The sequence below is a fragment of the Cydia strobilella genome, chromosome 15, assembly GCF_947568885.1.
Source record: "Cydia strobilella chromosome 15, ilCydStro3.1, whole genome shotgun sequence".
In the NCBI taxonomy this organism is placed as follows: Eukaryota; Metazoa; Arthropoda; class Insecta; order Lepidoptera; family Tortricidae; genus Cydia; species Cydia strobilella.
In genome coordinates this window covers 14,781,031-14,808,693 of record NC_086055.1, presented here as the reverse complement: position 1 = coordinate 14,808,693, position 27,663 = coordinate 14,781,031, and the positions used below count along the sequence as shown (strand labels likewise).

General features: G+C 39.4%; 2 protein-coding genes across 4 annotated transcripts; one reads left to right on the top strand and one right to left on the bottom strand.

Moving 5' to 3' along the window:
* Positions 1 to 612: 612 nt before the first annotated feature.
* On the bottom strand, positions 613 to 25,465 carry LOC134747621 (uncharacterized). 3 transcript variants are annotated; one of them, XM_063682216.1, is made up of 10 exons: positions 25,317 to 25,465; positions 21,061 to 24,746; positions 16,258 to 16,321; positions 14,523 to 14,726; positions 13,526 to 13,652; positions 12,301 to 12,448; positions 10,834 to 10,974; positions 8,429 to 8,580; positions 6,375 to 8,013; positions 613 to 5,374 (listed from the first exon to the last, which is right to left on the bottom strand). In XM_063682216.1, exons 2-10 carry the CDS (start codon positions 24,715 to 24,717, stop codon positions 4,724 to 4,726), a joined length of 6,783 nt encoding a protein of 2,260 aa, XP_063538286.1. In that variant the 5' UTR covers positions 24,718 to 24,746; positions 25,317 to 25,465; the 3' UTR covers positions 613 to 4,723. The 3 variants fall into 3 exon arrangements, with proteins under 3 accessions (XP_063538286.1, XP_063538288.1, XP_063538287.1); XM_063682218.1 differs by having other exon boundaries at positions 16,297 to 16,321; XM_063682217.1 differs by having other exon boundaries at positions 25,132 to 25,392.
* A 12-nt stretch (positions 25,466 to 25,477) lies between these two features.
* Positions 25,478 to 26,475, top strand: LOC134747650 (large ribosomal subunit protein mL49). The gene is made up of 2 exons (XM_063682258.1): positions 25,478 to 25,653; positions 25,961 to 26,475. Exons 1-2 carry the CDS (start codon positions 25,537 to 25,539, stop codon positions 26,423 to 26,425), a joined length of 582 nt encoding a protein of 193 aa, XP_063538328.1. The 5' UTR covers positions 25,478 to 25,536; the 3' UTR covers positions 26,426 to 26,475.
* Positions 26,476 to 27,663: the final 1,188 nt, after the last annotated feature.

Here is a 27,663-nt window from a genome sequence, read left to right as displayed (position 1 = left end):
GTAGTTAGTGTATAAAAGCTCATTTTACAGGATTTGTCTATACCATCCCATGACTGGTGCCAGTCCCATTATGGGGGTGGTAGAGTTTGACCAAAAAAAGTCTGGATATTTTGACAGCACACGCAGTGCCAGTGTTATTTATACGTCGTAATTTCATAGAAGTTTGACGTTTAACCTTTCGGACGCCAATGACGGATATATCGGCACCGCAGGTCCAACGCAAGACGGATTTATCCGTCACAGGTCACAGAGCAACATAGACCTACGTGCATGTAATGTACATAAAGTTCAATTTCAGTTTCACTTCGGTGACGTGGCGTCCGAGTTTGTTTGACACGGCGTCGAAAAGGTTAAAATGACACCTGCACTGCGTGTGCTGTCAAAATCTCTGCAGACTTTTGTTGGTTTAACTCTAACTATATATAGGTACGCCCGTATAGTATAGGACATAGGTAATGCACTGTGAGAAGAGATCATTTTCGTGTGTTCCCATTTATTGAGCAATCTCCATTTGCCTCTCCTTAAAATGCGAAACCTATAGGTATTTCTTATTTTATTCGTTGTTAGTGATCTTCTGATCGTTCACAATTAGATCAACAAAAAATACACAAATTCATGAGATAAGGATATGTTTATTAGACAAATTCATACCTCCGGCAGTGCCGAAATAAACTAAACAAAATATGATAACCTACCACGATATCTTTGGAAGAGCGTCCGTGGTGGCCTGAGCAACGGATCGTGTAGTCGGAACTTCCAAATACTAATACTAGTAGCACGAACCGAGTGAAAGCTCGAGCGGAGCGGGCGGCGTTCGTTTGTAACATATGCAAATGTATGCGAGTGTACTTTGCTTGACGCTTGCCGCCCGCTCGAGCGTCCAGTTATTCGCTCGCTGATGACTCGATTACATTGGTCTGGTCGTTTGCGATGTTTGACACGGTTATAATCCGGTTATTATAAATTTCGAATTCGTTTGTATACAGCTTGGCTACGTTGACACCTGGCATCTTAACACAGTACTTTTCGTTTTAGGTTATAAATTGTGTGTGACAAGGTATCACTGTGCCTATAAGCTGTGGTCTGTGGGGTCAAAGCTCATATAGGCAGTTCATGGGGTTCGCGTCATGAAAAAAGGTTTAAAAAACAAGATAAGAGCTACCTATAGCAGCTACACACTTAAATTGCCGTTCACCATTGGGCCTTAACTCGTTGTAAAGGGGCCTACTGATTACCAGTCCGCCGGACGATATTGACCTGTCAGTTGTTCGGAACTGTCAAATTTTTGTTCTTACTGGGCACGAATGTAATACGAAGGTACGAATGGTCTATTAGCTTTATCAGCTATGGTAGGGTAGGTACTTATATCTTTAGAAAGGGACTGAGATTTATGAGTATTAGTCTCATGGGAGCCTGGGGTCCGCTTGGCAACTAATCCTAGAATTGGCGTTTATACGAAAGCGACTGTCATCTGTCCTTCCAGAGGAGAAACTAGGCCTTGTTGGGATTAGTCCGGTTTCCTCACGTTTTCCTTCAGCGAAAAGCGACTGGTAAAAATCAAATGATATTTCATAAATTCCGAAAAACTCATTGGTAAGAGCCGGGGTGTGAACCCGCGACCTCCGGATTGAAAGTCGCACGCTTTTACCGCTAGGCCACCAGTCACCGTTATCATGACCACATAAAACGACCGGACTTATGTAATTACGCCATAACATGGAATGCGTCTGTTGAGGAGTCTTTGTTTTTAAATTTAGAAAGAAAAGAAAAGGCGCGTAGGCATAGTATCACAACGTATCCAAATATGGATGTCATAAAAATATCTTGTGTCATTTTCACCATACTTTTTCAGAAAAAGGAAGCACAATACATGCAAAAAAATATCTTTTTATAGACAAGAATACTAAAGACGCGTAAAGTAGTGCAAATTTAAATTATCAGAAAACGTATGGCGCCATACAGCGCCATCAACGTCAGCTTCAATACTTCTCACCACTTTAGAAAGATAAGACATTACAGGGTGGCTAAAAAATAAGTGCATTCCCGTTGCCAGGGAGGTTTTGGGATTATACTGAGCAACTTTCACTATGGGGCCTTGGGACCTACCAGGAAATTGCAAAAAAAAAAACCTCCCATAGAAAATGGACCAGCCAAAATGTATGAAACAGCGAAATTTTTTTGGCGATTTCGGGATTGGAGTATAGTAAAAGTTGCTCAGTATAATGCCAAAACCTCCCTGGCAACGGGAATGCAATTATTTTTAGCCACCCTGTATGTTGCGTGACAATGGAAGTTGAAACGAAATACAATTCTGAATCACTATAATAATAATTCGATTTTACGCTTACATTATCTTTTAGAGAGGTATCAGATCTTTTAGGTTAAATACGTTAGCGCTTTATAAACGTGAGAAAGATCCCCTTACATTTTAGTTAAGAGTATTAGTATCCTTATCTCTTAGAACTTTGTAATGTTTAATTATTAAGTAAATTTCGATACGAAAAATTAAGATCGTTGATTATCAATCAGAATCGATTTTGTTTTTTAGAGTTATTTTGCCAATTAATACAATTAAAACCTTACCTTTACTTTTATCATGCATAGACATTCTAAATCATGTATTGTTTGTATGTTAAGTCTAATTTGCTTTAGTTCTTACTTTCAGCGCAAAAAGAAATAACTTATTTATGTTCAATATTAGTTATTAAACTTGAATGTAGGTCAATATTCCTTTAAATGACATCTACATCTTTATTATACATTTTTGTATGTTTTAATAGGTATCGATAAATAATAAAATTTAAAAGTGCTTTTTGCTAGGCCTATTCGAATAAATAATATTTTAACTGAATTGAATCGAGTTTTGGTACGTGCCATAGGTGTTATCAAGGAAAATAATTTAGGTGTCAGGTGAAATAATCAGGTCAGATTTACAAGAATATCATCATGAGCATTTATTGATCGAGGCCGACGCCTCAGCAGACGCTTCCATACAGTACAACATCTAATCGATAACATTGGACCTTTATGTCATTGGACCAAAAATAAAATATGTACTACTAATTCTCAACAATATATATAAGTATTTTTAACATACAATTTTATTCTCAACACGAGCTTTTAATATAAAAATTGTCGGAACTATCCATTCTGTGTGGTGGTTATGTACAGTGCGATATTACAGGTCGAGGCACTGCTCCGTATCTAACAAATCTGTTAATTAATTGTAAGCTAATATAAAATTAGGTTATGTGATTAAGCGGACCAATGAATTACGATACCCTTAAAAATATGCAATTCGATAAAAATAAAACATTATTTTAAAATATAGTTTCCTTAATACACTGTACTGAAACCATAAATACGTGGACCATAACTTTTTTTTTTTGGTAGATTTTTAGTGCTATACGCTACGCTATGAATACATGTGAATTAGTCTGCATAAAACAGGATTTATTACAACAATGGAAAAATATGCTTCAGTGAAAATTCGAACTATAGTAATGCTACATACAGTCCATAGTCGCGCAAATGATACGAGTGCGAGGACGCGGCCGCAATAATTTATAAATGCAATACCAGCCGACTAGACAATTTAAGTCTTTTTGTAGGCTTCCAACATAAATAGGTAGGGTAAACAGCCCTACTGTTTCCATTAAGAATATTAAATCTTATCACAAGGCAGGAGAGCCTATAATCCAGCTAAGTCAGTAATATCACTTTGATTGTCAGTAGCTGGCCCGTTTACCCTAAAGTTGCAATCATAAATTGATAATAAATATAAATCGTCAGGTGACAACCAAAACTCACTAATTACTAAAAAAGTTAACGAAAATCAACCTTATTTAGGGATTAATATGGTTCACTATGGCTACTTGTGGTAGTAATTAGTGAGTTTTGATGGCTATTAACTTGTGCTAGTAGTTAGTGAGTTTCGATGGCTATTAACTTGTGGTAGTAATTAATGAGTTTTGATGGCTATTAAATTGTGGTAGTAATTAGTGAGTTTTGATGGCTATTAACTTGTGGTAGTAATTAGTGAGTTTTGGTTGTCACCTGACGAAATGCCATTTCTACATCTAGCCTACTAACCGGTCAGGGCCCGTAAGCTTCAACATGATTAAGGATCAATCAAAAGGAGACAAATTTCCGTATAAAAATATAGTAAATACATACTAGAGAAAATTCAACAGAGAAATCAATTATTTTATATTTTGCGCTCCGAAAGCGACATTTTGCCTTCGAGGCATCACATTCCATTTCAATCAGTATTCTAACCTACTCCAACATCCCTGATATCTTGTACATTCAGACCAAGATAACTCTGCAGCGATTTTTATAGCACAGACGTGCAAATGTGACGAGACGTTATCTCGGTCCGACTTCAGTACAATTAATAAATTAATCAATCAGCATTTAGAAGGAAACCAGCATCGGTTAAAGGTTCGCATCATTTGCGCAAATAAAAACAAAGCTTATAATCGAGATTAATATGATATATTTAACACGACCGCCGTCGAGTCCACTTAACTATATGTACACGGTATAATTATAAGGCTTCACGGTGTCGCCGCGACACTGTCGTCCGGCTCTCACTAAACACTGTCACTCACTAAGTTCACTGTCGTCCGGCTCTCACTAAACACTGTCACTCACTAAGTTCACTGTCGGCCACGCTCGGAGCCGCGGGCGCTCGCTACATGAGCAGGAAGATCAGGCTTCGTTATGGGCGCGTGTCGGGTGTCGGCGCCGACATCATGACGCCGGGCATGTGCGCGTGCGCGTGCGCACTCACGCTCAGCGACTGCGGTATCACAGTTAGCGACTTGGGGATTTTTGGCATTATCATCGGGCTGGATGCTATTATAGGCAGACTCGGTAGGACAGTTTCGCTAGTAATAGACACTGCCGGGCCTAGCTGAGGCAGTTTCAGTGGCGTAGACGTGACCAGGAGCGACGGAGAAGTTACCACCGGTGCTGGGAACGTCTGGGAGGTCACCGTGGCCGTCTTAGGCGTGATCGGGGCTATAGTTATATTCTTCAGGCCGACGTTCTTCAGGATGGTCGCCGCGTTCGACCCGTGCGTTAAATCTAGCTTCTCCGATTCTGTGATGTTTTGGACTACGGTGCCTCCGTTTCCGAGCATGGCCGAGGTCTGGACCTCGGTGACTACTGTCTCCGTCTCCGGTTTCTTGGGTTTCTCGTCGTGGCCGAGCTGCTGGAGCTTCTCGCGACGCATGACGCACATCTTGTTGTAGTCCTGCAGAGTGATGTGGTACTGCTTGCCGGAGGACATCACTTTGACGAGGCTGGGGAGGCGCCGGCCGTCGACCGCCGTCTGGATTGGCTCGCGGGCCGCTCGAGCGACGTTTTCCTGGGAAATAAGGGAATAAATTAGGGTGGTATTCCACCTGTTCAATGTGCATTGCACCTCACTCTATCATTAAGCAAAATGTGAGACGCAAATATACTATGTTATGTAATATTTTAGTATTGTGATTTACGTGCTTAATTTGCAGTGCCCTTACAGGGTTCATAGCTTGATCACCATTTTAATGTAAGACCTTATTGTACCTATGTAAGCAATAAATTACTGATTACTGAAATACACATTGGGCCTCACATTGGACCAAGGTATTGGACAGTTGGAAAACCCTCCTTAGCGACTCGGTTTATTGGCTCCTTTACACGATGGCCCAGCGTAGGCCAGTCCGAGGGACGCATTTATGCGTTAGAGGGAGCAAGTGATATTGCTATCTCATTCCACCGCATAGCTGCGTCCCTTGAACTGACCTACGCTGGGCCATTGTGTAGAGGAGCCGTATCACCTTTCTTTTCGTACATATAATGCACAAACTACACAGACACCATATTATAAAGCGTTTACAAAAATCTCGAGGTCTCCACACAGGTGTAATTTACTTGTAAAATACTACGATTCGAACAGCATAACCGAGCCGTTTCATATACCATTTTATACTGTAACAGTCCAGGTACTACAGTCCGAAAGCTGAAGTTATACAAATATTTTTAATTTATAGGAGCATTGGTCGTGATTGAGGGCACAACTGAAATAAACGATCGCGGCCTGTACTAGTTTTGTATGGGAGCGCTTAATGTGTGGTAACTTCGATTGTCATAGCAGCAGTTCACATGGTCTGTAATATTCTGTCATATTTCAATGTGGTTTTATAAAAATAAATTATAAAAGGCTGTTTAAAGTGAACAAAAAAATATGAATAAGGAAAAGAATAATTAAGGGTCATTTCCTCCCTAGTAGTTGGAAATGAAATACCATATTCCGAACATTCCCCAGTGACAGATAGAAATTACCCCATTTTGGAAACAAATGTCAAAGAAATATAAAAACTCACCGGCGTAATAGGCATGAGCGTCGGCCGCCACGGCTTGCTCGTAGTTTTCTGCTTCTTCGGCGTATGCGGCTTGTCCTCCTTCTTCTTGTCCGGCGTGGTGGCCGCCACCGGCACCGGCATAGACACCGGCACAGACATAGTCACCGGCACAGACATAGACACCGGCACCGGCACAGGCGACGCCGCTACCTCGGTCGGATCCGACGCGGAAACACCCTTTACTAACTGCTGTATATTGTGAAGAACATTCTGTATCGCTTTCCTCCCCTGAGCGTTAGGCGTGTTAATAGCTATCAGCTCCGGAGGCAGCGGCTTGGATTTCTTCTCCTTCGGCTTGGGTTTGGGCAGCGCCGGCGGCGGCGGCATGAACTTCTTCGGATCCTTGTCTTCCATGCTCTGATTGGTCTTTAGCAAGCTTTTACCGTTCACAGCTGGCTTCTTCCTGAATTCTATCAGACTGATAGACGGCTCGCTTCTCCTAGGAGCGTCGTTTACGACGTTATCGTAAGCCCGAAGTCTGCTTTGGACCGAATCGCTGTAATTCGCGGCGTTTGCGGATGCGTTATGCGCTAGGACTAAATCCCCGCTTCTGAAGTACTTTTCTAAAAGAATTAAGTGTCTCAGGAAGCTCGATTGATTCCCGTACGGCCTTTGGAGATCGTTCCATAGCTTCTTTGTTTCTACATCATACTGTATTGTGGTGCTGCATTTCTCCCAGCCTTCGGGTGTTACTCCTTTAACGTTCCCGAACTCTATGTTGCACTGAAGATTCATCTCCTCCTCACCCGGAAATAGTTCTCGAACTGAAATAGACGGATTCGTTTCGAGCCTTTTAACCGGATTGGAGTATTTCACCTCAGATTTCTGTTTCGGATCTTTTTCCACTGTCAGTTTCTTCGACAACTCACTCAGATTTTTCTTAACTTGGGTGAAGCTTTCAGACTGCTGCCATTTGTTTTTCAAGGTGTTTATGTCCGCCGGTTTCTTATTCGGTATGCTCTCAATAGTGCACTCCTCATTAATAGACAAATTCTTCATGCTAACATCTCTAGATTTCTCCGGATCAAATATTTCCAAGTCGTCATTCTTTTTGTCTTGCTTTACAATCATCTGTCCTAACTTATGTAATCTTCGAGCGTTTTTATCGTTTATCCTCTGTTGTAAGCCAGGTTTCTGTATTCCGGAAAGATGGTGGACTTTCAAGATGTTTCTCTGTTTCTGCGTTAAGTTGGCCTGGTTGTGCATGAACTGTGCGGGGTTGTTCTGTTTCTGTAGGAGGATCTGTAGTTCGGTCTGTTTGTCCAGGACGGGATCCATGTCGAAGCCGTCAGGGTCTGAGCCATCGCTCTGCATGGGTTCTGCGCCTTTGGCGTTGGGGACGAGAATTTTGTTGGACGATATGAGGCTTTCTATATCCTCTTCGTCGGGTTGTGTCTTGGGTTGGTTTTTGTCTTTTTCCGGGCTGTCCATGCGTTCGGGGGTCCGTGAGTCGCTGTCGGGTCGGTCGGGGTCGGAGGACTTGCGTTTGTTCTTGGAGCGCGCTTTCTTGCGTCGCGCGCTGTCGTCGAGCTGTAGTCGAGTGTCTTCGCCTTCGTTTTCCGATTCTGGCGGCACTTCAATGTTGTACACTTGAAGTAATCTGAGAAAACATAAAAGTGATCAGTGAAGACAATTGTCATCCATTATCAGTGGCGGACAAAATGGAATAAGTCCCAAAAAAATTGATAATGACACTCGCAAGGCTAAACTGGGTGGCATATAATATTAAGTTTTAACTAAACATATAGTTGAAACAGCCAATCGTCTGTAAAGTATGTGGTCTCAAAAGAAGTTGAAGCAGTTACTCATAGTGGCAATAAATGGGACAGGACAGGGAAGAGTAAATAATAACTGCAAATTTTGCGTCGGATTAATCCCTTACACTAGTTCAAGTAGATTCGATTCAACTTATCTCCTAACGCAAACTTGTAGAAGTATCCGAGTAGTATTTCATGCTACCTTCCTATCTCTACTTTGTATTGTGCCAGTCAGGTTAAATAAAGCGTGCAACACACCTGCGGCGGTACTGGCGCTCGTGCGCGGGGTTGTCGCCGGGGCGGCGCAGCAGCGTGGTGTAGTAGCGGCACAGCTTGCAGAGCACGGGTTTGTCTGCGAGCTCCACGGGGATGCCCGCCGCCGCCAGCAGGGGGTTGACTTCAGTGTGGCCCTGGGGGACAATATTCTTTATTGGTTACCACATTCACTGCTAAGGTTGTCGTAGCGCTACGCTCGTAGCCGATCCCAGCGTTATCCCGCTTTGTAGAGGAAAGCGACTATGAACGGAGAACCCGCCGAGCGGGTTCCCGGCAGTGTTGGGCAAAAAGTAATTTCATTACTAATTAACAATTGTAATTACAATTAGTAATGGAAATGTTTTGGGGGTCAGACTATTCAACACATTACCTGCTGAAATCAGAGATGTCTCTAGTGATGTCAAATTTACTAATAAAATTAAAAAAAACATTACCAGAGATGGCGTGCTTCACTATCGACGAATTTTTCGACAGGTTGTCATCGATCCACACACACGATGTAAAAGTCTAATTTCGCTGTTTTCATGGGACATTATTTTCATTGTGAATCTTTATTTTTAATTTATTCATTATTATATGAATTACTACTATTATATGAATTACTATTTAAAACTATGTGACCAAATTTAGAATTATTTGAATTTATAATTACGACTGACATGATATATTATTGTATTTCCGTTTTTCGCTTTAAGATATATGTATGCTATGATTTGTTCTTAAGTTTAAACGATGTTTACTTTTGTAATTTTATTTTATGTACTCTGGACGTGTAATTTACTTTATCAATAAATATATGAATATGAATAATATGAATATTGAAAAAAAAAAATTACATGTAAAAAGTAATTGCGCCTTCAATTTACAATTGCAATTGCAAAATGTAATGGTTAATTAAATTTTTAATTACATTTTGAAATTGAAATTAGAAATTAATTCCTCTACTCAATTACGAATTACTTTTATTGAATACAAGTTTTCGATTATCTTTATTTTCAAAATCATATTAAAATTATGGATGAGCTTTAAATTTGACTAACCTTACAATATTTGACTTTTTGTATTAAAAAAAACATAAAGGAGTATTTTTGCAAGTTTTTGTACAAGCGTTTTATGTATGGGAAATTCAAGGATTAAAATGTTAGATTTTTATACCATCGGGTTTAAGTTAATGTATAAAATAAACGACAGTAAGAGTGAATGTAATACATTTGTTCGTCTTTGTAAATTAGAAAAAAGTTAACATTCAGTAATTGAGTAATTTAATTTCAAATTGATGTAATTGCATTTCCAAATTACATAGGAAATTTAATTGCATGTAATTAAATTACAAGCTATTTAATTACATGCAATTACATTACACTAGTAATTAATTGCGCCCAACACTGGTTTTCCCGGCACTCAATGTGTTAACGTTCAATAAAAAGGAGCTGGTTTTACAAAAAGTGTTATTATTATTGGTGCTCATCTGCAGTTATACTTTCAACCAATGGTTGTCCAATTTCTTTGTCCAATGTGCATTGCGTCTCACTCTCTTATTAGGCAAGATGTGAGACGCAAATACACATTGGACAGTTTGAATACCACCCTGAGTTACACAAAATATAAAAATCGCCATGCCATATTACATATTTAAAGATAGAGTTCCTTCTATTTCTCCAGGGAAAAAAATAGATGTGCGGATTTGTATTTTGTTGTTGGTTTTTTTTGTCATATTTAGATAAAATGAGATGGATAGATATAGAGTCCCCTTTTCTGTACAATATGAGCGTATGTTGTATGTTGTACCGTATGTTGGATCTTCGGTTCAATTTTCGTGGTCATCTTTTAGAGTGATTTGGAAAGCTGCAATTGTACATCCAAAGATCCGCATCCTGACCCCTGTACTATAAGCTTTAGAGGTTTGTTGTACAGTCAAGTGTAAAAATATGAGTGCATAAAACTTACTCAAAAATATCGGTAGTTTTTAATTCGCTGACATAAGAACTACGGGACATATTTTTGAGTATGATGAGTGCACCCATATTTTTACACTTGACTGTACCTAAAAGCCTCTTAGTTTGTAAGTTCTCTAATAAAATATGTGTCATATACAGGGTGGCTAAAAATAAGTGCATTCCCGTTGCCAGGGAGGTTTTGGGATTATACTGAGCAACTTTTACTATGAGACCAACCACTAAATCGCAAATAAAAATTTGCCTGTTTCATTAATTTTGGCTGGTCCATTTTCTAAGGGAGGGTAAAAAAAATTTTCGCGATTTCGTGGTTGATCTCATAGTAAAAGTTGCTCAGTATAATCTCAAAACCTCCCTGGCAGCGGGAATGCACTCATTTTTTTGCCACAGTGTATACACGAAATAAACACACCAATGAATCAATGAACATACCTGCTGCAGGATGTGCACGTGCTGGTGCTTGGTGAGGCGGCGGCGGCACAGGGCACAGGCCAGGAGCGGCGCTAGCAGCGCATAGTGCACAGTGCATAGCCCGAGGGTATGTAGCCCGGGGTAGTCGCTTTGTAGTTTCAGCTGTTGATAAAATGGATTAAAAATTACATTTTTATAGCATATTATTGTTTCCTGTGGCACTCCAGAAGTGTCGGATACCTATGTGAATGTGACGCTATTTTTTGACACTTCTGATAAGCAGATATTTGGCATGATACGGCTCGGTTGCACCAAACCGTCGGTCACCGTTAAAGTGTTCGCAAAATTTTATTGTATGGGAAATTACATTTTTCACTGCTTTTTGACGTTAATCAGTCTGTTAAATGTGGTTGGGGCCTAAGTATGATAACTTAGCTTTAACTTCAACAGATTTTTGCAGGTTAGGGGGCGTTCAAATATTACGTAACGCAATTTTCAAACCCCCCCTTCTCCCTACCTAAAAGTTACGTAACACCCAAGTGACCATTTTTACCTAAAAGTCACAATTATGTCCATCAAAGTATAATCATAAAATTGAAGCAATGAGCGAGCGTGTATGAGGAATGTTACGAGTATGAAAGTGAAGTTAGCGAAAGAGGTATGTCAGGATCGTAGCAAGTGGGAATCCGGGGTCTCTGCCTACCCCTCTGGGAAATAGGCGTGATTATAAGTAGGTATGTATTTATATATTAAAAGTAACTTTTTGTTCCAAAAACCTACCCTTAGGATAGTACCAGTGTTGGGCAAAAAGTAATTTAATTACTAATTAACAATTGCAATTACAATTAGTAATGGTTTTTTTTAATTACATGTAAAAAGTAATTGCGCCTTCAATTTACAATTGCAAAATTTAATGGTTAATTAAATTTTTATTTACATTTTGAAATTGCAATTAGAAATTAATTACTTTACTCAATTACGAATTACTTTAATTCAATTCAAGTTTTCGATCATCTTTATTTCCAAAATCATATTAAAATTATGGATGTGCTTTAAATTTGACTAACCTTACAATATTTGGCTTTTTGTATTAAAAAAACATAAAGGAGTCTTTTTGCAAGTTTTTGTACAGTCAGCTGCAGAGAAAAGGCACCCCCCCCCCCCCACCCCATACAAAGTTCTGTAAATTGGTATGGACGTGGGTGTACAAGCGGGAATACATAATAAATAAAAAACAGTTTTATGTATGGGAAATTCAAGGATTAAAATGTTAGATTTTTATACCATCGGGTTTAAGTTAATGTATAAAATAAACGACAGTAAGAGTGAATGTAATACATTTGTTCATCTTTGTAAATTAGAAAAAAAGTTAACATTCAGTAATTGAGTGATTTAATTACTAATTGTTGTAATTGCATTTCCAATTACATGCAATTAAATTACAAGAGTAATTAATTGCGCCCAACACTGTATAGTAATAGTACTAACCAGTTTGCTGACGGGCGTGCGCATCTTGATGAGCCACTTGCGGCGGATGGAGCGCGCGGCGGCGGCGCCGCAGCCGGCCGCGTGGCAGCGCGCGCCCGGCGCCGGCTCCGACTCCGACTCCGACGGACTCAGCGGCTTCTCTGCTTGTCTACGAACGGAATAGCAATTAAGGTCACACGCGCAAACTTTACTAATCTGGAAGAAAACGGAGAATACTTATTTATCGGTAACTCTAGCCTCTAGCGGGAAATATTCATAAATCAAACATCAATCATTTATTCAGCAAATAGGCCACAGGGGCATTTTTATATGTCAAATTTTGTTAGTTTTGTTTTACCAAAATTACAAATATGGAATCAATCATTTGTATAGCAAATAGGCCACAGGGGCATTTTTATATATCAAATTTTGTTTGTTCTGTTTTACCAAAATTACAAAACAATACAATTACAAATATGGAATCAATGAAATATTACATACATTGTTAGAGATGTATCCAGTCTCTAAATGTCGAATAACACAAAAAATATATAACAAACAATAGACAAGTACTAAAATTGTTTAGAGATGCAAGTCTCTAGGTGTCAGATAAAATATATATAATAAAAAAGAACATCATCAAATTATCCTTAGAGATGTAAAGGGTCTCCAAGATTTGAATTGTATAATAAGTAATTAAAAGACAAGAAATTAACCCAGAGACAAGAACCGAATGAAGTGTCTCACGTTAATGCCACTCAAAAGTAAAGTTAAATAGGTACTTATAAGTTTTATAACGTAACATGAAGCCCGTGTAAAGTTAAACAGACCGGTCTCCACAAACAGCACCCGTTCACGAGTATGACGCGTATCTCAGCCATCGTCTCCCTCAACCTTCATTCGGGAAAGTGGCGACCCGATCAACGATGCCACCGTAAGCAAAGACTTTTAAGCGAGCATGACATGTTCAAGCTGCCGGGCTGCATTAATATATATAAAAATAAATTAGTTCAGTGAGATACAACATTTGTGCTCGTATGTTACATTAAAGACGGCCTAGAGCCACATAATCGCAACGACATTATTCGTAAGGAGTATGCCTACCTATAAATATAAATAACTAAATTACAAATTTAAATTTAGAGAAATCAAACAAAGACTATTAAGTCAGTAGACAAACAGCATCGAACTGGAACGTTGTGTACAGTATATAAATAGTTGGGGCACGAAATAAGCTAATACTTACTGTGGCTGCGGAGGCTGTCCCGGGGGCTTAGGGGCCCGCTTGCGGTACGACGGACAGTTGGCGCGCCGGTCGACGTGACGGTAGCACGCGTCGCACAGGCAGCTGTCTATGGTCAGGCGCTCCTCGTCTGCAATAAACATTTGTTCTAGACTGTGGAAATAACCTGTTTTATAAGACTACTAGCGACCCGCCCCGGCTTCGCATGGGTAGTTCAACTAATTTACACAAAACTTTTACAAATTATACAAATAAACCTTCCTCTTGAATCGCTCTATCTATTTAAAAAAAAAAACCGCATCAAAATCCGTTGCGTAGTTTTAAAGATCTAAACATATGTACATAGGAACAGACGGACGGACAGACAGCGGAAAGCGACTGGTTTTTTAATTTTTTTATTTAGAAACAAACAGTCTTATAAAACATGTAGGTTAATAAGCTGACAGCTAGAATTTCTTATAATGTAGACCTGTAGTTTCCTGTATGTTTACTTTTTTTTTTAAACTTAATACTATGAAATGCTATCCGAGTATAACAACTGTGAAATTATCAAATAATGAGATATCTTAACCTAACTTTCATACTAATTTAATAAAGAATAAACTTTATTCTTAAATAACCCTAACGAACTGTCAAATATATCCGCGTTCATACACTTTTCATCAAACAACCTGCATGCGCATTTATACTATGTAGTGACAATTATCGTTTACTGTCTGTCTGTCTGTAGGTCATCAAAATACCCCAAAATTGAACCACAAGCTTGGTGAATGATTCTAAAAGTCGAATCTCCGTTTTAAAACACCAAAAAAACCGGATAAGTGCGAGTCGTACTCGCCCACCGAGGGTTCCGTACTTTTTAGTATTTGTTGTACATTCAGCAAAATAATTAGCTTAACACCCCATAATACATATTTGTAAGCAGGAGTGCTAAGCTAATAGTTTTGTTGACTGTACATTAAGCTAATAGGTGGTTAAATTACATGACAGGTTTACTTACTGTCCAAAACCTTCTTCTGTCTCTCCGTGCTCTTCATCTGGGCGATATGGCAGGGTGTGTCAAACAGCCCAAACTTGCCCCCGCAGTAGAAACACTGGTCCTGGCACAGCCGGCCCGGGTGGATGCTGAATGAGGAGGCCTTCTCCGGGATCACCAGGTTGAGGGTCTCTTTGGGCTCCGGCTCCGGGGCTGCTTCGGCTTCCACTGTTGAGGGTTGTAAAAAAATGAGGACATGCATATCGCCTGTTGAGGCGATGAATTAATATAAGTTGGTTTTGACCAAAATTTGAAAAAGGACCACCAGGGTTTTATTTCCAGTAAGGCATTTATAAGCAGTATAAATATTTTTCAAAGTAATTGGATTTAAATTGATTTGTGTGGATTTAAGCTCTGTTTTTATATGAAAGATACTAAAACGCCAGTTCGATTTGCCAATTCACTACCCAATCATCCTGTTTCTGTACCAATTTTATACTAAATTGACAGATTGGTCAGACAAATTGGGGCAATCGAATTGTAGTTATAGAATATCGAATACAAAACAGAGATTAGAGATATCATGGTATAATGTGCAAACAAATGTTAAATAATGTGAAAAATGTGATGAAAAATGTTATAACTGACAGACTCATACATGTCAGTTGTTGTTATTGTTTATTATAAATACGAGTATACAATAAAGTTCAGTCATGCCTAGAACTTGCTTTTGTTATCAAATGTACGTAATGTGTAGCGATGTACGTAATGTGTGACATGCAATTATGTTTACCAAGTTAATAAAACAAGTCTTTTAACCATTCAAAATACCAAAAGAAAATATTAGGTAGCTAGTTAATGTAATTAAAATAATATCCAGAAGTTATTTAAGGTTTTTCTTTGATTTGATACCTTTCAAATAAAAACTAAAGCAGAGACGCATTCGGTATAGGTTTTCGTACGATGACCTGCCTGTTGCTATCTCTATTGCACGCGCATAATTATATCGCTGTCACGCCCATGATGCCGGTTGTACATGTCACTGTGCGAGGTTGACAGCAATAAAATAATGCGAGTGCAATAGAGATAGCAACAGGCGGGTCAATGTATGAAAATCTATGTGGAAAGCGTTTCTGCTTTGACAAACAAACTATATAAAAACTTCTGGGTATTTTCGTAGGAGAAATACGACGACTAGACGCAAACATTCTGGAATTTTCTATAATCATTTAACTATTTAATAATGTTGCTAGTTTAAGGTCCTCACTAGGCACAAGCAACATTTAAAAATAAGGAAATTTGTTCATACTTATTCTTTTCTACTCTACTGTCGGTTAAATAACTGACAGATGTATTGAAGAGGTATACTTTACGATACATGTATTATCTGTGGTAGTCACTTATCTTGTCAGTAGAAAAAGGCACGAAATTCAAATTTTCTGTTGGACGATACCCCTTCGCGCCTACGTTTTTTAAATTTGCCGTCTTTTTCTACTGACAAGATTTGCTTGACCAACTATAGAATCTTGTAGCGTGGATTTTCATATAACTTTACGCCAGTTATTTTTCTTATATTGTGTCACTATTTAAATGTTAAACTAATGTTATTTCGCTGTCGTAGAAAGTGTTGTATGCTGTAGATAATTAGGCCTTAAAGGCCTTTCATATGTATCAGTTGCTACTACTATTATAAAAAAAAAGTATTATGAACTCGTGTTTGCGTCTAGCGTGTGCATGGGTGAGTGTAAGAGCCACACACCGTGGTTAAGGCGATTACTGTAAGACTTTCTGTGCCCACCCTCTGATGCGGCTCCGGCGAAGGCCTGCGAACAAATAATAATTTTATCAATAACATTATTATTAGCGAGTGTCCGCCGCGGACACTCGTGCCTGAGGAAGGATTCCCAAAGAATCTGAAAAATGTCACCAAAAGCGACAAAAAATAATAGTGAGTGAAACCGTTGATCTAAATATTTTGAAATATGTCTCACGATAGTTTAAGTTCGAATATTAATATTAGTTACAATAAAAGTTACACAGATTGTAGACAACGAGAACTGTAATATATCGTCGAAATTCATATGTCAAAGTCAGTATCTCAATCTCTTTCTCACTGATAATAATCGTGGATAGTACCTATACATCCCCACTAATATTACAAACGCGAAAGTAACTATCTGTCTGTCCGTTACATCTTCATGCTTATGACTATAAATAAATAAATACAAAACAAGTGCGAGTCGGACTCGCCCACCGAGGCTTCCGTACTTTTTAGTATTTGTTGTTATAGCGGCAATAGAAATACATCATCTGTGAAAATTTCAACTGTCTATCACGGTTCATGAGATACAGCCTGCGGGCTGAGCACTTCGCATTTTTATCGCCTATCACCATGCCTGTCACGTTCTAACAAGTATGTAAGTGCGACAGGCATATTGACAGGTGATAAAAATGGAACCATGCTGCCACCGGTGGTGACAGACAGACGGACAGCGGAGTCTTAGTAATAGGGTCCCGTTTTTGCCCTTTGGGTACAGAGTACAGAACCCTAAAAGTACGCAATTTTATTTTAGATCAAACTCATCGTTTACTTTTTTTTGTCAAAACTTACAAAAAAAATTAATCGATCCCGGACACGCACGACCAATCTGAACCCACGGGGCCTTAAGGGGCTATACTTCAAAACAACACTTTATTCCATATGGGTCTTAAAATTATGTAAGAAACAACCACGTGACTCGGTCTCCTTTGTTTGACATAATTATTAAAGTCATAATGTAATGATTGTCAGATTACCATTAGTCATAACTCTGAAACCGTTAACTTTCAGGATTTGCGTAAGGTAATCCTATAGATAGGTTAGGTTTGTTTTATGGCAAACCTGAAAAGTGACGCGTTTCTGAGAAAAAACAAATTATGACTAACGAAAATCCGGACTATACATTATGACTTAAAACTTTATGGGAGACTATAGAGACGCGACTCAGTCGTTCGACATGTATAACACCTGTTTTTTTTACATTGTGTAAGTTTCATATGGAACACTATAATCTACTTATCAATCACATTACTACACTAAATCGCAAATTCATTGCCAAAATAATAATTAGCATGCATTAGTGAAAAAGTTGCAGTTTGAAGTGCTACGGCGTAGAGCCGTAGAGGGCCCGGCGTAGACCAGAAGGGCGCTGGCCGTGACCTCATTTGTCGCGCGACATATCGTTGACCGGCTCGAGTGGACCTAATCGGAACGAAGCTTATCGTAGCCACGTCAAATTAAGGGTCTCCGGCAAGCTCGGTTCTCCATACAAACGTAGTTACGCTCTCATTTTAAAACGACTAGCTAGATTGCTCTGAAACTTTGTACTTACAAGAGGATAAGGTATATCTATGTCTGTTGTTAGTTTATGTAGCTTCAGATACCATAGTTAAAAAAATACAGCGAATTTAAGTTTTTCATACAAAACTTGTTTTTACTCTATTTCGTTTGTTTTATAAATTGGAGCTATATAAACTAATTTCAGACCTCATGTCATTGTATGTGCAAAGTTTCATTACAATCCAACACATTGTTTTAAAATGAGTGGAACTACGTTTGTATCGGAAGGTGCAATTCGGCCGAGCTTGACGAATATTCAGCGAAAAAAAATTGTGTAGTTTTGAAAATTGGTATAGTTATACCTTGTGGTGTTCCAGATAAACATACGAAAAGTCCTCGGGGGTGCTGAAGGTGTAAGGGGGGGGGGGGGGGGGGGTGGTTTGAAGGTACCTTTTTTGCTATTTCGAATATCTGTACGAATAGCATTATAAATATTGTATGTATGTATGTAATATTATAATTACTTCAGACAAAAGTATTCTACATAAAATTATCTGCAAATTAGGTCATATTTATTTTTACTCTACGATCAATACTTTACGAGCTACAGGGAGTTTAAATTAACAAACCAAAAGGCACAATATTACGTGGACATTTAGCAGCTCATTGAGATTGTTTAAGAAATTAGCTTATTCTTCATTGAGATAAAAATACCCGATTCTAAATTTAAGATTTCGTCTTATATCTCGTCACACATGTGGTGCGTCATGAAATAGTAGAAATAAAATAAAATTGAACTAAATAAAAAAAATCGTACTAAATTGTTGCCATCTTCTTCTTCTTAATAATTTTCTACAATTTCTTGTCGGACTATATCTACAATATGCATGTCTTTTGTACTTAGTAATAAGTTTTTATTAATATTCGTTTACATATAGGAAACTATAGGTCTATTACTAGAAAAATGTTACTTTATAAACTCATCTGTATTATAAGACTGTTTGTTTCTTAATAAATAATAATAATAAAAAAACTATATAATAGGCACCTACTATGACTAAAGAATAATCGTATATTTATACATATAGTAATTTATTTAATTATCATTTTCATTACAAGTCGTTGGATGTATCTAAGCATGTGGGACAACTGCCTGTAGCTACCTACTCCTAATACCGGCGGACGTCCACCAGAACAGATTAAAAATAGACGATTTAAGAAAACGTAGTTTTTTCGTAGTTTTCGTACAAGATACGAGCAAAAATCTGAAAAAAGGTACCTTCAACCCCCCCAACACCCTCAGCACAAGCCCAACCCCCGAGGACATTTCGTATGTTTATCTGGAACACCACAAGGTATAACTATACCAATTTTTAAAACTACACGAATTATTTCCGCAGATTTTTTTTAATTTTCTTTGGTTATCAGTGTTATCACTATAGATCGTAGAGTGGCGTGCTTACTTGTCTTGCGAGTACCCGAAATTAAGTTCTCCCACTTTGTGTCTAATTGGACAAATCTAATATAAGTTACTTTATGAGTCTTAAGGTGTATCTGCTGTAAGCATCACAATAGTTAATATCCTATATGTGGCCTAATACTACTGATTACATGTAGTATGTACCTGGCTTTATACTTTTGATTGTTGTATCTATGGTCATTTTAGTTTTTAGAGAGAGCTGTCAGATTTGGCGGCAGGCCTGTGCGCGAGGTTATGTTACTTATGTTCGATTTGATCTTTATGTAATCTTATAATTAATCCTGTATATCAATGTAATAAAAGAAATGTCAAAGCAAGCAGTGGTTTGTGTGCTAAACCCCTTTTACTGAGCATTAAATCTATGGATGATTTCACTATAGGGTGTATCCAAACCGCACTTAAATTTTGTGGCGCACCTGTGGAGCAACACTGTGCAACAGTAAAAGGGCCCACTGACTATCAGTCCGCCGGACGATATCGACCTGTCAGTTGTTTGGACCTGTCAAATTTTTGTTCTAACAAACAGGCCCATATCGTCCGGCGGACTGATAAGTCAGTGGGCCCTTTAAGTAGCTTGGTAAGTTACCGTGTTGTAGTGTTGCTCCAAAAGTTAACTGCGGTGTGCATACACCTTTAATAATCCCTCTAACGGCTCGGCCACGACATCGCGCGGCGGCGGCGAGCGGCGGCCATAGGTTGGAGCGAGACACAGCGATTGACTCTTTCGTTCCAACCTATAGCCGCCGCCGCGCGATGTCGTGGCCGGGCCGTAAGTATAAAAATCTGTGGTAAAAAGCCTAATCTATAGTTCGTTTTTTTAGCATTAGAAAGAAGGTAACGATCTTGACATGTCTATTTATTAAAAAATCTCTAGTGAAAATAAGTCACAGCAAATGTTACAATTATAAATCATTGCTTTCATAAGTATAAGTTTTTTAAACAAATTTTTTAAAAGCGTTTTTCAATATTTTTAAATAAAATGACACGACAAGATTGTTTACCTTTTCTCTAATGCTACAAAAACGAACTATAGTCGAGAAAAAGAATACCAATAACTGCAACGCGACAAAAATTACACTTGACACAGCGTGAAACGTACAAAACGAATCACTGTCGGGCATGAGGGTCATTAGTCTCTAAAAAACGGGCCAAGTGTGAGTCGGACACGCGCACGAAGGGTTCCGTACCATTACGAAAAAAAAACAGCAAAAAAATCACGTTTGTTGTATGGGAGCCCCATTTAAATATTTATATTATTCTGTTTTTAGTATTTGTTGTTATAGCGGCAACAGAAATACATCACGGTTCATGAGATACAGCCTGGTGACAGACAGACAGACGGACGGACAGACGGACAGCCGAGTCTTAGTAATAGGGTCCCGTTTTTACCCTTTAGGTACGGAACCCTAAAAAGCAACTTTCTATGGACGATAAAAGGAGACTGAGTCGGTCAAAAGTTTAAGCACAAATTAGTAAAAAAAAAAGTTGCAAATCAATTTATCCCACACAAAAGCAGGCGGTATTGTATTCTCAACTATTATCAGGCTTCAGTACCAGCCCCATAGTGCCAGCTAAAATAAAAACAATGACTTGGCTAGATGTACAACTGTCGATTGTAGTTCTGACTCATTTCGAGACAAGGAGAACAATTCTAATTGATGTCAAAATGGCCTCAGTTATGGTGTTGCTGATAGTAAACTAGTCATTTTCGGTTGATTTGATCTGAAAGGCATAAAAAAGAGAGGTGTTAAGTCAATGCTCACCTCTCGTCGTTCGATGGTGTAGTAGGCGTCATCCTCGGCCGCCGCGTCTCCCGGCTCCGGCGCAGGCTTGCCAGCACGGTTCTTGCTCTTCTGGAACGTCATCTTCAACGAACTCCTGTATTTCTTCTTATCTCTATCCGCCCCGCCCCTGTTCAACTTTATGACCGTCTTCAACGTCCCCGTGTAGTCCCCTGAACCTTGTTTAGACTTCTTCATCACATTCATATTAGCGATCCGCTGTTTTTCTTTAAGTTTCTCTATCTTTGCCTCTTTAGCAGCTTTGTGAGTCAATAAACCAAGAGTTCTAAGTACATTCTCTTTACGTTTTTGGCTTTCAGGCGTTTCGTGCAGCATGGTGCTGGGGCCCGGTTGGCTTTCGGTCGAATTACGCGCAGATTTACTAGTTTTACCCGGACTCTTGCCTGGTTTAGCGAGGTCTGCGGATTCAGATAGCTTGCTTTCTGATGGTTTAGTTTCAACCGGCGTCTCTGTTTTAGTTCCCGTGTCCTTAGCTTCTTCAGGAACTTCCATTTTTTCTTCTTTACTTTCCTCAGGGATTTTCATTTTCTCTTCTACTTTTTCGACATTGAGGATGTCCTCAACCATTGGTTCAGGCTTTACAGGCTCTGGTTGTGCGGCCTCAGCCTGCTCAGTAGTAGTAATATCTGCAGGTTTCTCAGGTATAACGCTAACAACTTTCGGGATTTCAGTGGCCAGAGATATGTCTTCAGGAACAATTTTGACGTTTTCTAGAGGGGGCGCGAGGGCTTCAGTCTCCATAGGTTTTTCTTCAGGAGACTTGACGGCTACTGGCGTCGGTGCCACAACGATTGGCGTCGATGCCACTGTGATCGCCGTGGGTGCCACTGCGATCGGCGTCGGTGCCACTGCGATCGGCGACGGTGCCAGTGCGATCGGCGTCGGTGTCACTGTGATCGGCTTCGGTGCCACTGCGATCGGCGTCGGTGCCACTGTGATCGGCGTCGGTGCCACTGCGATCGGCGTCGGTGCCACTACGATCGGTGTCGGTGCCACTGCGATCGGCGTCGGTGCCACTGCGATCGGCGTCGGTGGTGGTGATTTAATCTGTGGAGGAGGCGATTTTATTTTCTCTAAAACTGCCATCTTCTCTTCAGGCTCTATGACTGATTCAGACGTTTTTCGAGATAAAGATTCTCTCGATCTACGAATGCTTGAGTCCATCACACGAGGCGTTATTGATATCTGACTCGTATCTAAAACAACCCCCTTAAGACTAGTTGTGGGGTTGTTAGGATGCAGGGTAGCAAACTGGTGTAAATCCACCTGTGTAGCTGGAGCCGATCTATCCACAGATTTCCTGATTTCAGTCAACGTCACATCTTTGCCCAGTGATTTCTCGAAAATGCTGATAGCATCAGATTCCTTTGAATGATTGGAGCTTGTAGATTCTTTTCTTGAACTAAAACTATTCCTCTTTATCAACGTTACGGAGTTAGGTAAGTCAATATCAATAGATTTTCTAACTTGGTCTCTTTTAACTATAGATATGGCAGAGTTATTTTCAAAACAGCTCAGTACATTTTCCTTTTCGATGGGTCTTTCGGGGGATCTTACGGTATGCACGTCTTTTAGTTGCTTTATGTCTGCTCCCGATTTGTTAATTAGAACGACGTCATTAGTAACCATAACCGTTTTGCTGTCAGTCGATCTAACTTCAGACTCCTGCCTCTGTCGTTTTTTGTCAAATTCTTCAAAAACTTTCAATCTATCCATGAGTTTGTCTATGCTCGCGACTGAGCTAACTTTATAGGTGATTTCTGGTTTGTTAGCATCCACTGCCTTTTCTAGGGAGTCTTCTTCATAATGTAGTCTTATGTTTTCACTGTCATCAGTCTTAGACGGCGTGCTGTCAGTCGTTACGGAAGGAGTCTCTTTGTCTTTGACAGGTGTCTCCGGTGTGATGATGCTATTGTTGTCTCCGAGTGGCTTAGATAGGCCATAAAACTTGGAGACTGATTTGGTCTGCACCTCATCTGCGGTTTCGCTGGCCATCTCATGGTCGCGGTCTATATTTTGGTCCAAATTGTTGATGAGATCGTCGATTTCCTTGGACAGGGTCTCGAGGGTCTCGGTCTTGTCGGTGTCGTCGGCCTGGCCGGCAGAGGCTCGTCGCGAGGCCGACTGGAAGCCAACGCGTGGCCTCGCTGCCGCCGCCACCTTTCGGCCTCGTCTAGCTTTTCTTAAATTCTTCGCTACCTCCTTAGTGTTAAAAGTCTTCGACATACTACTGAGTATACTACTACGGGCGTCCAGAAGCGTGTCTTTATCAGTCTTCCCTTTCTTGTCTTCTGATGAATTCAAATTTTCTAACTTTAGCCTATTACTATTATTGTTGTCGGAGTCTAATGAAGTACTTCTTTTTAAGCTCGTGTTTTTCTTGCTTTTTTCATTTGTGTTACTGCTAGGTTCCGTTACAGGATCTGTTAATTTAGGATCAATGAGAGAAGGCACTTTTTCTGTAATAGAGATCTGTACATTATTTTCAAAATCTAAATCTAGTTCAGTCTTAGGCTTTTCTAATTTTTTATTGAGCTCCTTGCCATCAGCATCTGTGAGTGTCTCGCTCAGACTGACATCCGACTCGGTGATGTCAGAACATTTGGAGATCTCACTGCCCTCCCGAGAGCAGGAGCGGCCTCGCTTCAGTTTCTTACAGTCTTCGGAGGCATCTGTGGTGTCGCTAGTCTTTGAATCAGAAAGTAGCCTGCGTCGCTTATTCTGTTCTTTCATAACAACCTCATTTAAAAGTTTGCTTTTTACATTTCTTGGCTTTCCCCTTCTAACAATTTTATTTTCAACCAAGGATGGGCTGTTGCTGCGCTCGGAGCGCATGGAGTAGGGGCTGGTCCGAGACCCCAAGAGGCTTGTGGGTGATTCTGCAAGAACTGACTTGAGCATGATTTTATCTGATGTAAGTCTCTGTTTCCTGCCAGCCGTCTTAGGACTTGAGGACCTAGAGATAGGAGTTGTGTCGTCAACAGGCTCCTTCTTGATTTCAGCAACAGGTATCAGTGGAACAGTCTCCTTGTCTTGAGGATCCTCAGGTTCAGTTTTCACCACAGGCTTTCTGCCTCTAGTGGCGGTCTGTTTTATAACATTCTTGAGTTTACTTTTAGCTGTAGTGATAACTTTTTTGCTTCTCAAGGCTTTCCGAATCCCCAGCGGTCGTTTCTTGACAACAGCTTTAGGTTTTAAATTTTTTTTAGATTCTTTGGATGTCTTGGGTTCATCTTGGCTGGCTTTGTTCTCTTCGCTGATATCAGAGGCCTTCTTCTTGGCCTGTCGGGTCTTGGGTTCTATAGTAGTTTCCTCATCGATGCTCTTGTCCAGCTCATCTTTAGCCTGTTTAGTTTTCATGTTGGAATGTGTGGTGGGAGACGATCCCGTACTTCCGACATCAGGTACAGACTGGCTGTCAGCTCTGGATTTAGACCTGAGAGTGATAGTCGAGGTTGGCCGGGACTTGTGTTCCTCTCCGTCTGACTCGGGCAAGGTGCTGTCAGCAAAGGGCTCCTCAGGGCTCGGGTCGCAGCCGCTGTCGTCCTTCACAGAGCTAGTTCCACTTCTCAGCCGCAAGGAATCCTTCAACTTTGTGTTAGAACGACATTGAGCCATAATACGCCTCTACTGGACACATTTCTAACCTGAAACACAATAACAAATACAATGTAGCGCCCCGGAATCAAAATTAGCGACGTGGTGATTTAGTTATAACTGGAATTTGATCGTTTCTCACATAAAATTAAGTATCGTTCGTATCAGAATATAACGGGATTTTCGAAATTATTTACAAAATAGACCACTAAACTGTATTCATTAATATAATAGAAAATAAATAAAGTCCACAGAAACTTATTTCGTAAAATAAATTGACTCGGAAATTGTCGTAAACAAAAGCTGGGCCATCGGAACATCCAACAAGTTCGCGCACTATTTCTTCAAATTGATTTAATTTCATGGTAAAATACGCGGCCTAGTTTACAAACAATTGTTTAAAACAATTTAAAATAAGCTAAAATACTTGTTTACATTGCTCGTTGGGGAGAAAATCGCGCCGGAAAGTCATGAAAAAGTCATGTTTTGGTGGCCTTAGGTCGCGAATGACACCTAACGCCACCTACCAGCTGACGGTGCGTGTGCGTCGAGCGAACGAAAGCCCCAAATCATTTCCCTAGCCGTGGCGCACCTCTGCAATGTCCTCACAATATACTCACATTTTATCCAACGAAACGTCCAAAAACCACAATAAAAGGTTAATTAGACACACAATGCACCATAATATGCGAAAAAGTTCAATATAAACACGCGTTTAAACTTAGAAAACGATTTTTGAAAAGCCCAAATGTCTGCAGGCGTCCGCCATTATGTTTCCTTCGAAACGAATAATATAGTTCTTATTGCTCTTGTAGCAATTCGCTCTATTCGCTATTCAAAATGGCGGCGATGTGGCGTGCACAGTGCGCATTTGCGCGACTTTTTACCGGAAAAACTGGACAAATCTTGAACAACGCAGCAGATTTTGGTACAAAACTCGCCCCGGAAACGCTTTTGGTAATTTTTTAATTATATTTTCACTCGCGTCGTCTTGTAATGTGGCTTTGACTGCAACATGTGACAGAACTATGGGTGTACGGTGGCGCACGCAAGTCGTCCTCGCTCACGTCGCATTATTTTCAGAATGACGTTGATTGATGAGCGATGACAAGCGACGCCGCGTCTAGGTTTTATTGATATTGTTGCATTTTATTACTAAGTTTTACTTGTTTCAACTATTATAATAACTTATTGTGTTATATGTAATAGGATTATGAATGCTTCTTGCTAAATATGAAAATAACGTTTTTTTTCCTTGTTTCAGGTTTTAGTATCCAGAAATTATTCAAATTATAAAAATTCTCCATTAGTACATAGAATAACCGAACAATATGAATATGAAATAGTAAAAAATCCCGCCGAATGGACTTATGTGGAGAGACTATTACCGTTCGAAACCATTCCGGAGGTCCAACCCAAGGCTAAGTACCCATCCGGTTGGGTGCCTCCAAAAGAACAAGCACTAGAACTACCCTATTTCATTTCAAGAACCAAGAATCATTTATTGCCAATATATTTACACACGACATTTAAAGGTGGACGTAAAATAACTATGATTAAAAAGATAGATGGTGATATTTGGCAAATGAATGACGAAATTAAGGAATTTTTGGAAGAGAAAATGAAGAGATATGTCGAGACCAGGGTGCATGAGTTAGCTCGCTTTATCGAAGTCAAAGGTGATTACGTTAATGATCTACGTATTTGGGCGCATTCCAAGGGTTTCTAATTATACTATAATTGTTACTTGTGAATAAAAATGCCATAATGAGATAGTAATTTGTTTATTTTTTCCCAATTTCCGAAATCCAAGAAGCAAATCTTGTCAGTAGTAAAAGGCGGCAAATTTAAAAAATGTAGGCGCAAAGGATTATCGTCTCATAGGAACTTTTTGTTTCGCGCCTTTTTCTACTGACAAGATTTGCTGGACCAACTATATATATGCACATATGCACTACCTATATTTATGTTTAAAGTTGTCACTTTAGTTAAATGCCTACATATACATGAATATGTAAATCTAGTATGTATGTGTATCTAGTATGTAAATTGTATCTTTTGTTGGTGATCCTAATAAACAAATAAATAAAGGCTTCTGTCATACAAAAAATTGATTAATTGCTGGTTTTGACGACTTGACTAGCAAAATAACTTAAATTTATATATAAATTAGTACTAAAAAAGGCTTAAATAATATGCAATTTATATTTATCATAACATATAAACTAAAAGAAACAAAATGCTTAAAAATTTTTTTCGACGAAATCCCTAACAAAATAAAAGTCGCAATTAATAATATTATAAAAGCGTCCGCAGAAGCTGTGTCGCCGGGTGTACGCGGCATGAAGTTAACTTCGTTCAGCCGCCGCCAGGGGCGCGCGCGTCGGCGGAAGGTTTACGTAGCCGTACAACATCCGGGCACATTGGGCATTGGGCCTCTCCACGCGATTTTACGATTCAACTCCACTCTTTGTTGAAGCAACTTTTCTGAGTCATTTTGCTTACGCTTTAACTTGCTTTTCAGACGCGCTTCGTTATTATTATTGTTTTAACGACACTTTTAAGGTTATTTTAAGTTTATTTATAGTTGGCATGACATATTTAGTAGCAGTACACTTGATTAATTAGTATTCGAAAGTTAACTAGTCTCTTTATGGTTGTACGCTAATCAGGGATCGATGTAGGCGTACAGCGCGTTATATAATGTATATACTTTGTTTGTGTAGGTACGTACATTCGTTTTATACGTAAGTACGTATTTGATTTCAAGGTTAGAAGATTTCAGCAGGATTACCGTGTATAAAATATCTGATTGGGCAATATATGAAATATATGAATACAAGTCTTGATACATGAATATTGAGTTTTTCGTTAAAACTAAACTATTTACCTAGAATGATATTATTAGGTAGGTACCTATTTACGAAGGTTCAAGATTTCGTTTGATACCCAAGTAAAGTTTTCGTT

Bases quoted from the DNA above. Each gene is read 5' to 3' on its own strand.
- LOC134747650 (XM_063682258.1), top strand. From the start codon at position 25,537: ATGGCGGCGATGTGGCGTGCACAGTGCGCATTTGCGCGACTTTTTACC. The intron at 25,654-25,960 runs GTAATTTTTTAA...TCCTTGTTTCAG, and splicing joins TCGCCCCGGAAACGCTTTTG to GTTTTAGTATCCAGAAATTA.
- LOC134747621 (XM_063682216.1), bottom strand. From the start codon at position 24,717: ATGGCTCAATGTCGTTCTAACACAAAGTTGAAGGATTCCTTGCGGCTG. The intron at 14,727-16,257 runs GTGTGTGGCTCT...AACCCTCAACAG, and splicing joins CAGTAATCGCCTTAACCACG to TGGAAGCCGAAGCAGCCCCG. The intron at 8,014-8,428 runs GTGTGTTGCACG...ATGTTTTCTCAG, and splicing joins GAGCGCCAGTACCGCCGCAG to ATTACTTCAAGTGTACAACA.